This window comes from Salvelinus fontinalis, unplaced genomic scaffold (assembly GCF_029448725.1).
Source record: "Salvelinus fontinalis isolate EN_2023a unplaced genomic scaffold, ASM2944872v1 scaffold_0001, whole genome shotgun sequence".
Taxonomy (NCBI): domain Eukaryota; kingdom Metazoa; phylum Chordata; class Actinopteri; order Salmoniformes; family Salmonidae; genus Salvelinus; species Salvelinus fontinalis.
In genome coordinates, this window is record NW_026600210.1 from 2,939,093 (window position 1) to 2,952,061 (window position 12,969).

A 12,969-nucleotide genomic window follows, 5' to 3' on the forward strand; every position below is an offset into this window, starting at 1 on the left:
TATTTTTCTTAAGGGTAGCTTTAGTGTAGCTACTTCTAGTGTGACATAATTGGTAGTTTGGTAAACCATATTTTCAGAGTAGCTTCCCCAACACTGGGTGTCAGTGGATATTTTCAGAGTAGCTTCCCCAACACTGGGTGTCAGTGGATATTTTCAGAGTAGCTTCCCCAACACTGGGTGTCAGTGGATATTTTCAAAAGCCATACCAGTACTGGACCTCGGTTGTTGACAAGAGAAAACTCAAAGCAAAAATGTCGTTTTTTTTAATAGATTTTTTTCTTATGAACAAAAGTAATGATTTTCATATTATCAAAATGTCACAGTTGTAATATAATAAATCTACAAGCATAGATGTGTTATTACTGTTGATCTAAATACTAAATAGAGGGTCTACTGGGAGTAGATGGCACCCTATTCCCCTATATAGTGTAGTTGTTTTGGCCAGAGCCTGTAGGGAACAGGGTGCCATTTCAGACTGGCCCTGTGTCTACTGGGGGAGGGGAGCTGGCTCTGTCTGGTGTGGTCTGGTTTGGTCTGGTCCAGTTCAGCCCGGTTTGGTCCACTTCTGTCTGGCAGTAACAATACAGTGTGAGCAGCAGCAGTGTCTTCTCAGTTGCTGAGAGAGAACACTGGGACATTCTCAGTCTGAGGCCTTATAGATCGTTATCAACAATACGTCTCAATAAGGTGAGGAGCGTTCGATTTGCCTGCTGAGGGGGCAAAGAGACCCGCAGCTCCACTAAAACCATTGACAACTGAGTGCCGTTTGCAAGGGGTCGTTAAGGGAATGCTAACTATTTGGTTGTAATATCATCACGTCTTGAAGAGCATAGTCAAAACCGCACATTTCAGACTATTCCATGTAAAACCATTTAGCACATTTAGCTCTATCAGACTTACACAGCAAGTAACTGCAAGTTTTAAATGATCATTAAACATCAATTGATCATGTAATTTCAGCTACGTCAGGGTAGCCTCACGATATCTCTCAATATTGACCACCATTGATTGGATATTTGAGTGATATAAAATAACTATACCTGACAAGTATGAGTGGTTAAGGTTAATTTCTCAACCTTTGTGGGGTCTGGCTGTCAAGCAGCAGAAGGGTGCATATGCCAATGTAACGTTACTGTTAGCTGATAATGTTTACTTTGCTAGCTACCAGTAGAAACTTGGTACAGTTGGCTAAACATAGTGGTAAGTAGACCTAGTGTACTTTTTTCTCCAACCAACGTAGGGCTACCTAGCAAAGTTAGCTAACATGATCCCCTTTTCAACAGTGTTTTTACGAGTGTTTAATCCCGATTGCTGCTGACAGACATGATATTGATGGACCACGTCAAATTGGCTAGCTAGCTAACAACAGATCATGGCAATATGGCTAGTTAACAAGCTAAGAAAGATCACGTCAATATGGCTAGTTAACAAGCTAACAACAGGTCACGTCAATATGGCTAGTTAACAAGCTAAGAAAGATCACGTCAATAGGGCTAGTTAACAAGCTAACAACAGATCATGGCAAAATGGCTAGTTAACAAGCTAATAACAGATCACGTCAATATGGCTAGTTAACAAGCTAACAACAGATCATGGCAATATGGCTAGTTCACAAGCTAAGAAAGTTCACGTCAATGTGGCTAGTTAACAAGCTAACAACAGATCATGGCAATATGGCTAGTTCACAAGCTAACTTTCAGGGGATAAACTAGATGGCTATATCCAAATATTGTTTGATTTGCTTGCCATCTATAGTGGTGATGACAGTAGTCCGACTGACAATGTAAAACCCTAATCTCTGATGAAGCAGGCTAAATGACACGTTGTTTGCTTTAGCTAGCTAGCTACATACCAAATTAATCTGGCTACCTTCACATATCTGAAAAAACATGATCAATTGATGTTTACTGATTGCTGTAAAACTCTGATGATGCTAAATGGGGAATAATCAGAAATGCACGCTCTTCAAGACGTGATGATAGTACAACCAAATAGTTAACATTTATTTAACAATCCCTTGAAAACAGATATAGTTATCAATGGTTTTAGCGGAGCTGCGGGTCTCCTTGCTCCCCAGCAGCAAAACCAAATGATAGTGAAATTTTATTGATAACGAACTATTGTCTCAGAATCACCAAAACCTATTCTCCTTTATTCTGGTTTATTCTCCTTTATCCTAATTTATTTTCCTTTATCCTGGTTTATTCTCCTTTATTCTCATTTTGTCACGACTTCCGCCGAAGTCGGTTCCTCTCCTTGTTCGGGCGGCGTTCGGCGGTCGACGTCACCGGTCTTCTAGCCATCGCCGATCCACCTTTCATTTTCCATTTGTTTTGTCTTGTTTTCCCACACACCTGGTTTACATTCCCTCATTACGTGACGTGTATATAACCCTTTGTTCCCCCCATGTCTGTGTGTGTAATTGTTTGTTGTAAAGTGTATGTGCACGTCAGACTGGTTTGCTCCGGGTTATTTCAACTCATATTTTGTTGTTCTGGGAGCCGTTGGTTTTACCTCATTAAACTGCTCCGGTTATTACCCAGTTCTCCTGCGCCTGACTTCCCTGCAGCCAGTTACGCACCTCTTACACATTTATCCTTGTTTATTCTCATTTGTTCTGGTTTATTCTCATTTATCCTGTTTTTTTCATCCTTTATTCTCATTTGTCCATTGTCCTGGGTTATTCTCTATTATTCTTTATTATCCTTTATTATACTTTAATCTCCTTTATCCTGGTTTAGTCTCCTTTATTCTCCTTTAATGTACTTTATTCTCTTTTATTCTCCTTTATTCTCATTTATCCTGGTTTATACTCCTCTATTCTTCTTTGTTCTGGTTTATTCTCCTTTAATCTCCTTTGTCCTGGTAAATTCTCCTTCATCCTGGTTTGTTCTCCTTTATCCTGGTTTGTTCTCCTTTATTCTCATTTATCCTGGTTTATTCTCTGTTATTCTCCTTTATCCTGGTTTAGACTCCTTTATTCTCCTTTAATGTACTTTATTCTCTTTTATTCTCCTTTATTCTCCTTTATCCTGGTTTGTTCTCCTTTATCCTGGTTTGTTCTCCTTTATTCTCCTTTATCCTGGTTTATTCTCCTTTATTATTTTTTGTCGTGGTTTATTCTCTGTTATTCTCCTTTGTCCTGGTTAATTCTCTGTTATTCTCCTTTGTCCTGGTTTATTCTCTGTTATTCTCCTTTGTCCTGGTTTATTCCCTGTTATTCTCATTTGTCCTGGTATATTTAAGCAATAATGCACACAGAGGTGTGGTATATGGCCAATATACCACAGCTAATGGCTGTTCTTAGGCACGAGGAAATGAGGAGTGCCTGGATACAGCCCTTAGCCGTGGTATATTGGCCACATACCACAGCTAATGGCTGTTCTTATGCACGAGGAGATGAGGAGTGCCTGAATACAGCCCTTAGCCGTGGTATATTGACCACATACCACAGCTAATGGCTGTTCTTAAGCACGACACAGCGCGGAGTGCCTTGATACAGCCCTTAGCCGTGGTATATTGGCCACATACCACAGCTAATGGCTGTTCTTATGCACGAGGAGATGAGGAGTGCCTGAACACAGCCCTTAGCCGTGGTATATTGGCCATATACCACAAACCCCAGAGGTGCCTTATTGCTATTATAAACTGGTTACCAACGTAATTAGAGCAGTAAAAATAAATGTTTTGTCATACCCGTCATACCATTGGTATACGGTCTGATATACCACGGCTGTCAGCCAATTAGCATTCAGGGCTGGAACCACCCAGTTTATAAACTCCTTCATTCTCATTTATCCTGGTTTATTCTCCTTTATTTTGGTTTATTATACTTCATTCAAATTTATTCTCATTTATTTTCCTTTATTCTCCTTTTTCTTGGTTTATTATCCTTTATTCCCCATTATTCTTGTTCATTCTCCTTCATTCTATTTTATTATCCTTTATCCTGCTTCATTCTCCTTTATTTTTCTTTATTCTCATTTATCCTGTTTTATTCTCCTTTATCTTGGTTTATTCTCCTTTATCTTGGTTTATTTTCTGTTATTATCCTTTAATACATTTTATTCTCCTCTACTCTGTTTTATCCTGGTTTATTCAGCTTCATTCTCCTTTATAAACCCAGTGAATTAACCCGAGCTATTAACTGATGCGTTAGAAGAAGAACAGGTCCATTTGGTTCCTACAACCATCTGAGCTGTCATATGAGATGGGTGGATGAAGACGGAGAGATGGACGGATCAATTTCTCTGATGATGAGACTCAGCCGTCCCTCTCTAATCCTCCCCCTCTATTTCTCCTCTCTTCACACCGGGGTGTCTTGTTTTAGTTCACTGGGGGATGGGGGGATACGGTCTTCCTGTCGGGTGAAGCTGGAAGAGTGGCTGGGTCTGGAGGAGCTCTCCCCAGCCTCGGGACCTCGCTGGCGGGCAGGCAGAGTGGAGCAGCGCCCCTTAGCCCTGGAGCCTCCTGGTTCTCTTCTGGGAGGCCCCTTCAGCATTAACAGTTCACTGTGAGACAGGGGCTTGGGAGGGGGTGACTGAGGGGTGTTTGTAGGGGAAGGTGAGGGGGCCACAGGAGGTAGAGGTGGAAGGTGGAACTTCGTGAGGCTGGTTGAGTGGCTGGGTCGGGGCCGGCTGTGCCCTGGCTCAGGCCCTCTCTGTTTGGGAGGCAGGGTGGAGCAGCGGCCCTTGGTCCTGGAGTATGCTGAATCTACGAGGGGAGGGCCTCTGGAAAACAGCCTGCTGTCTGCAGCCTTCAGGCCTGCTGGGTGGGTCTTGGCCAGGGGGGTCTCGGGGGAGGCTGTGTCCCCTACTGGGGCAGCTGGAGGGCTGTCTGGGCCTGGTGGCTCGTCCTCCTGCTCCACTGGGGCTGCTCCAGAGACAGGCAGCTCCATGTCAGCTAGGCTCTGAGACGGCTCTGGGTCTGCAGTAAATCAAATCCAACTGTATTTAATTACACTGTACAACAACATACACATTAATACAAGTGAAGAGAAAAGTAAAGGATAGACTCTTAGGAAAAAAAGGTGCAATTCAGAACCTAAAAGGGTTCTTTGGCTGTTCCCCATAGGAGAACACATTGAAGAACCCTTTTGGTTCCATGTTGAACCTTTTCTACAGAGGGTTCTACATGGAACCCAAAAGGGTTCTACCTGGAACCAAAAAGGGCTCTGAATGGAACCAAAAAGGATTATCCTATGGAGACAGCAGTAGAACCCTTTTGGAAGCGTTTTATCTAAGTGTAGATTTTAAACCAATGGGTGTTTTAAGAAGATGAAACTAGAAAACATGCTCGTCATAGGTATCTAACAGATGCAGCAGGTAACTAGGGATTAGGGGTCAGGGGTTAGTGTTATTACCTGACAGATACAGCAGGTAACTATGGATTAGGGGTCAGGGGTTAGTGTTATTACCTGACAGATACAGCAGGTAACTATGGATTAGGGGTCAGGGGTTAGTGTTATTACCTGACAGATACAGCAGGTAACTAGGGATTAGGGGTCAGGGGTTAGTGTTATTACCTGACAGATACAGCAGGTAACTAGGGATTAGGGGTCAGGGGTTAGTGTTATTACCTGACAGATACAGCAGGTAACTAGGGATTAGGGGTTAGGGGTTAGTGTTATTACCTGACAGATACAGCAGGTAACTAGGGATTAGGTGTCAGGGGTTAGTGTTATTACATGACAGATACAGCAGGTAACTAGGGATTAGGGGTCAGGGGTTAGTGTTATTACCTGACAGATACAGCAGGTAACTAGGGATTAGGGATTAGGGGTTAGTGTTATTACCTGACAGATACAGCAGGTAACTATGGATTAGGGGTCAGGGGTTAGTGTTATTACCTGACAGATACAGCAGGTAACTAGGGATTAGGGGTTAGTGTTATTACCTGACACATACAGCAGGTAACTAGGGATTAGGGGTCAGGGGTTAGTGTTATTACCTGACAGATACAGCTGGTAACTAGGGATTAGGGCTCAGGGGTTAGTGTTATTACCTGACAGATACAGCAGGTAACTAGGGATTAGGGGTCAGGGGTTAGTGTTATTACCTGACAGATACAGCAGGTAACTAGGGATTAGGGGTTAGTGTTATTACCTGACAGATACAGCAGGTAACTAGGGATTAGGGGTTAGTGTTATTACCTGACAGATACAGCAGGTAACTATGGATTAGGGGTCAGGGGTTAGTGTTATTACCTGACAGATACAGCAGGTAACTAGGGATTAGGGGTCAGGGGTTAGTGTTATTACCTGACAGATACAGCAGGTAACTAGGGATAAGGGGTTAGTGTTATTACCTGACAGATACAGCAGGTAACTAGGGATTAGGGGTCAGGGGTTAGTGTTATTACCTGACAGATACAGCAGGTAACTAGGGATTAGGGGTTAGTGTTATTACCTGACAGATACAGCAGGTAACTAGGGATTAGGGGTCAAGGGTTAGTGTTATTACCTGACAGATACAGCAGGTAACTATGGATTAGGGGTCAGGGGTTAGTGTTATTACCTGACAGATACAGCAGGTAACTATGGATTAGGGGTCAGGGGTTAGTGTTATTAACTGACAGATACAGCAGGTAACTATGGATTAGGGGTTAGTGTTATTACCTGACAGATACAGCAGGTAACTATGGATTAGGGGTCAGGGGTTAGTGTTATTACCTGACAGATACAGCAGGTAACTAGGGATTAGGGGTCAGGGGTTAGTGTTATTACCTGACAGATACAGCAGGTAACTATGGATTAGGGGTCAGGGGTTAGTGTTATTACCTGACAGATACAGCAGGTAACTAGGGATTAGGGGTCAGGGGTTAGTGTTATTACCTGACAGATACAGCAGGTAACTAGGGATTAGGGGTCAGGGGTTAGTGTTATTACCTGACAGATACAGCAGGTAACTATGGATTAGGGGACAGGGGTTAGTGTTATTACCTGACAGATACAGCAGGTAACTAGGGATTAGGGGTCAGGGGTTAGTGTTATTACCTGACAGATACAGCAGGTAACTAGGGATTAGGGGTTAGGGGTTAGTGTTATTACCTGACATATACAGCAGGTAACTAGGGATTAGGGGTCAGGGGTTAGTGTTATTACCTAACAGATACAGCAGGTAACTATGGATTAGGGGTCAGGGGTTAGTGTTATTACCTGACAGATACAGCAGGTAACTAGGGATTAGGGGTCAGGGGTTAGTGTTATTACCTGACAGATACAGCAGGTAACTAGGGATTAGGGGTCAGGGGTTAGTGTTATTACCTGAAAGATACAGCAGGTAACTAGGGATTAGGGGTTAGTGTTATTACCTGACAGATACAGCAGGTAACTATGGATTATGGGTCAGGGGTTAGTGTTATTACCTGACAGATACAGCAGGTAACTAGGGATTAGGGGTCAGGGGTTTTTGTTATTACCTGACAGATACAGCAGGTAACTATGGATTAGGGGTCAGGGGTTAGTGTTATTACCTGACAGATACAGCAGGTAACTAGGGATTAGGGGTTAGTGTTATTACCTGACAGATACAGCAGGTAACTATGGATTAGGGGTTAGGGGTTAGTGTTATTACCTGACAGATACAGCAGGTAACTAGGGATTAGGGGTTAGGGGTTAGTGTTATTACCTGACAGATACAGCAGGTAACTAGGGATTATGGGTTAGTGTTATTACCTGACAGATACAGCAGGTAACTAGGGATTAGGGGTCAGGGGTTAGTGTTATTACCTGACAGATACAGCAGGTAACTAGGGATTAGGGGTCAGGGGTTAGTGTTATTACCTGACAGATACAGCAGGTAACTAGGGATTAGGGATTAGGGGTTAGTGTTATTACCTGACAGATACAGCAGGTAACTATGGATTAGGGGTCAGGGGTTAGTGTTATTACCTGACAGATACAGCAGGTAACTAGGGATTAGGGGTTAGTGTTATTACCTGACACATACAGCAGGTAACTAGGGATTAGGGGTCAGGGGTTAGTGTTATTACCTGACAGATACAGCTGGTAACTAGGGATTAGGGCTCAGGGGTTAGTGTTATTACCTGACAGATACAGCAGGTAACTAGGGATTAGGGGTCAGGGGTTAGTGTTATTACCTGACAGATACAGCAGGTAACTAGGGATTAGGGGTTAGTGTTATTACCTGACAGATACAGCAGGTAACTAGGGATTAGGGGTTAGTGTTATTACCTGACAGATACAGCAGGTAACTATGGATTAGGGGTCAGGGGTTAGTGTTATTACCTGACAGATACAGCAGGTAACTAGGGATTAGGGGTCAGGGGTTAGTGTTATTACCTGACAGATACAGCAGGTAACTAGGGATAAGGGGTTAGTGTTATTACCTGACAGATACAGCAGGTAACTAGGGATTAGGGGTCAGGGGTTAGTGTTATTACCTGACAGATACAGCAGGTAACTAGGGATTAGGGGTTAGTGTTATTACCTGACAGATACAGCAGGTAACTAGGGATTAGGGGTCAAGGGTTAGTGTTATTACCTGACAGATACAGCAGGTAACTATGGATTAGGGGTCAGGGGTTAGTGTTATTACCTGACAGATACAGCAGGTAACTATGGATTAGGGGTCAGGGGTTAGTGTTATTAACTGACAGATACAGCAGGTAACTATGGATTAGGGGTTAGTGTTATTACCTGACAGATACAGCAGGTAACTATGGATTAGGGGTCAGGGGTTAGTGTTATTACCTGACAGATACAGCAGGTAACTAGGGATTAGGGGTCAGGGGTTAGTGTTATTACCTGACAGATACAGCAGGTAACTATGGATTAGGGGTCAGGGGTTAGTGTTATTACCTGACAGATACAGCAGGTAACTAGGGATTAGGGGTCAGGGGTTAGTGTTATTACCTGACAGATACAGCAGGTAACTAGGGATTAGGGGTCAGGGGTTAGTGTTATTACCTGACAGATACAGCAGGTAACTATGGATTAGGGGACAGGGGTTAGTGTTATTACCTGACAGATACAGCAGGTAACTAGGGATTAGGGGTCAGGGGTTAGTGTTATTACCTGACAGATACAGCAGGAAACTAGGGATTAGGGGTTAGGGGTTAGTGTTATTACCTGACAGATACAGCAGGTAACTAGGGATTAGGGGTCAGGGGTTAGTGTTATTACCTAACAGATACAGCAGGTAACTATGGATTAGGGGTCAGGGGTTAGTGTTATTACCTGACAGATACAGCAGGTAACTAGGGATTAGGGGTCAGGGGTTAGTGTTATTACCTGACAGATACAGCAGGTAACTAGGGATTAGGGGTCAGGGGTTAGTGTTATTACCTGAAAGATACAGCAGGTAACTAGGGATTAGGGGTTAGTGTTATTACCTGACAGATACAGCAGGTAACTATGGATTATGGGTCAGGGGTTAGTGTTATTACCTGACAGATACAGCAGGTAACTAGGGATTAGGGGTCAGGGGTTTTTGTTATTACCTGACAGATACAGCAGGTAACTATGGATTAGGGGTCAGGGGTTAGTGTTATTACCTGACAGATACAGCAGGTAACTAGGGATTAGGGGTTAGGGGTTAGTGTTATTACCTGACAGATACAGCAGGTAACTAGGGATTATGGGTTAGTGTTATTACCTGACAGATACAGCAGGTAACTAGGGATTAGGGGTCAGGGGTTAGTGTTATTACCTGACAGATACAGCAGGTAACTAGGGATTAGGGGTCAGGGGTTAGTGTTATTACCTGACAGATACAGCAGGTAACTATGGATTAGGGGTTAGTGTTATTACCTGACAGATACAGCAGGTAACTAGGGATTAGGGGTCAGGGGTTAGTGTTATTACCTGACAGATACAGCAGGTAACTATAGATTAGGGGTCAGGGGTTAGTGTTATTACCTGACAGATACAGCAGGTAACTTGGGATTAGGGGTCAGGGGTTAGTGTTATTACCTGACAGATACAGCAGGTAACTATGGATTAGGGGTTAGTGTTATTACCTGACAGATACAGCAGGGAACTAGGGATTAGGGGTCAGGGGTTAGTGTTATTACCTGACAGATACAGCAGGTAACTAGGGATTAGGGGTCAGGGGTTAGTGTTATTACCTGACAGATACAGCAGGTAACTAGGGATTAGGGGTCAAGGGTTAGTGTTATTACCTGACAGATACAGCAGGTAAATAGAGATTAGGGGTCAGGGGTTAGTGTTATTACCTGACAGATACAGCAGGTAACTAGGGATTAGGGGTTAGTGTTATTACCTGACAGATACAGCAGGTAACTAGGGATTAGGGGTCAGGGGTTAGTGTTATTACCTGACAGATACAGCAGGTAACTATGGATTAGGGGTCAGGGGTTAGTGTTATTACCTGACAGATACAGCAGGTAACTATGGATTAGGGGTCAGGGGTTAGTGTTATTACCTGACAGATACAGCAGGTAACTATGGATTAGGGGTTAGTGTTATTACCTGACAGATACAGCAGGTAACTATGGATTAGGGGTCAGGGGTTAGTGTTATTACCTGACAGATACAGCAGGTAACTATGGATTAGGGGTCAGGGGTTAGTGTTATTACCTGACAGATACAGCAGGTAACTAGGGATTAGGGGTTAGTGTTATTACCTGACAGATACAGCAGGTAACTAGGGATTAAGGGTCAGGGGTTAGTGTTATTACCTGACAGATACAGCAGGTAACTATGGATTAGGGGTCAGGGGTTAGTGTTATTACCTGACAGATACAGCAGGTAACTATGGATTAGGGGTCAGGGGTTGGTGTTATTACCTGACTGATACAGCAGGTAACTAGGGATTAGGGGTTAGTGTTATTACCTGACAGATACAGCAGGTAACTATGGATTAGGGGTCAGGGGTTAGTGTTATTACCTGACAGACACAGCAGGTAACTAGGGATTAGGGGTCAAGGGTTAGTGTTATTACCTGACAGATACAGCAGGTAACTAGGGATTAGGGGTCAGGGGTTAGTGTTATTACCTGACAGATACAGCAGGTAACTAGGGATTAGGGGTCAGGGGTTAGTGTTATTACCTGACAGATACAGCAGGTAACTATGGATTAGGGGTTAGTGTTATTACCTGACAGATACAGCAGGTAACTAGGGATTAGGGGTCAGGGGTTAGTGTTATTACCTGACAGATACAGCAGGTAACTATAGATTAGGGGTCAGGGGTTAGTGTTATTACCTGACAGATACAGCAGGTAACTTGGGATTAGGGGTCAGGGGTTAGTGTTATTACCTGACAGATACAGCAGGTAACTATGGATTAGGGGTTAGTGTTATTACCTGACAGATACAGCAGGGAACTAGGGATTAGGGGTCAGGGGTTAGTGTTATTACCTGACAGATACAGCAGGTAACTAGGGATTAGGGGTCAGGGGTTAGTGTTATTACCTGACAGATACAGCAGGTAACTAGGGATTAGGGGTCAAGGGTTAGTGTTATTACCTGACAGATACAGCAGGTAAATAGAGATTAGGGGTCAGGGGTTAGTGTTATTACCTGACAGATACAGCAGGTAACTAGGGATTAGGGGTTAGTGTTATTACCTGACAGATACAGCAGGTAACTAGGGATTAGGGGTCAGGGGTTAGTGTTATTACCTGACAGATACAGCAGGTAACTATGGATTAGGGGTCAGGGGTTAGTGTTATTACCTGACAGATACAGCAGGTAACTATGGATTAGGGGTCAGGGGTTAGTGTTATTACCTGACAGATACAGCAGGTAACTATGGATTAGGGGTTAGTGTTATTACCTGACAGATACAGCAGGTAACTATGGATTAGGAATCAGGGGTTAGTGTTATTACCTGACAGATACAGCAGGTAACTATGGATTAGGGGTCAGGGGTTAGTGTTATTACCTGACAGATACAGCAGGTAACTAGGGATTAGGGGTTAGTGTTATTACCTGACAGATACAGCAGGTAACTAGGGATTAAGGGTCAGGGGTTAGTGTTATTACCTGACAGATACAGCAGGTAACTATGGATTAGGGGTCAGGGGTTAGTGTTATTACCTGACAGATACAGCAGGTAACTATGGATTAGGGGTCAGGGGTTGGTGTTATTACCTGACTGATACAGCAGGTAACTAGGGATTAGGGGTTAGTGTTATTACCTGACAGATACAGCAGGTAACTATGGATTAGGGGTCAGGGGTTAGTGTTATTACCTGACAGACACAGCAGGTAACTAGGGATTAGGGGTCAAGGGTTAGTGTTATTACCTGACAGATACAGCAGGTAACTAGGGATTAGGGGTCAGGGGTTAGTGTTATTACCTGACAGATACAGCAGGTAACTAGGGATTAGGGGTCAGGGGTTAGTGTTATTACCTGACAGATACAGCAGGTAACTATAGATTAGGGGTCAGGGGTTAGTGTTATTACCTGACAGATACAGCAGGTAACTTGGGATTAGGGGTCAGGGGTTAGTGTTATTACCTGACAGATACAGCAGGTAACTAGGGATTAGGGGTCAGGGGTTAGTGTTATTACCTGACAGATACAGCAGGTAACTATGGATTAGGGGTCAGGGGTTAGTGTTATTACCTGACAGATACAGCAGGTAACTAGGGATTAGGGGTCAGGGGTTAGTGTTATTACCTGACAGATACAGCAGGTAACTAGGGATTAGGGGTCAGGGGTTAGTGTTATTACCTGACAGATACAGCAGGTAACTATGGATTAGGGGTCAGGGGTTAGTGTTATTACCTGACAGATACAGCAGGTAACTAGGGATTAGGGGTTAGTGTTATTACCTGACAGATACAGCAGGTAACTATGGATTAGGGGTTAGTGTTATTACCTGACAGATACAGCAGGTAACTAGGGATTAGGGGTCAGGGGTTAGTGTTATTACCTGACAGATACAGCAGGTAACTATGGATTAGGGGTCAGGGGTTAGTGTTATTACCTGACAGATACAGCAGGTAACTAGGGATTAGGGGTTAGTGTTATTACC

General features: G+C 43.5%; 1 protein-coding gene across 1 annotated transcript in view; it reads right to left on the bottom strand.

The window, feature by feature from the left end:
- Positions 1-262: 262 nt before the first annotated feature.
- LOC129841810 (anoctamin-1-like) overlaps positions 263-12,969 on the bottom strand; it is a 224,328-nt gene continuing 211,621 nt past the window's right edge. Inside the window, exon 27 of the mRNA XM_055910096.1 lies at positions 263-4,926. Within this exon, the coding sequence (XP_055766071.1) occupies positions 4,307-4,926 (620 nt within the window). The 3' untranslated portion in view covers positions 263-4,306. The remainder of the gene's footprint in view (positions 4,927-12,969) is intronic.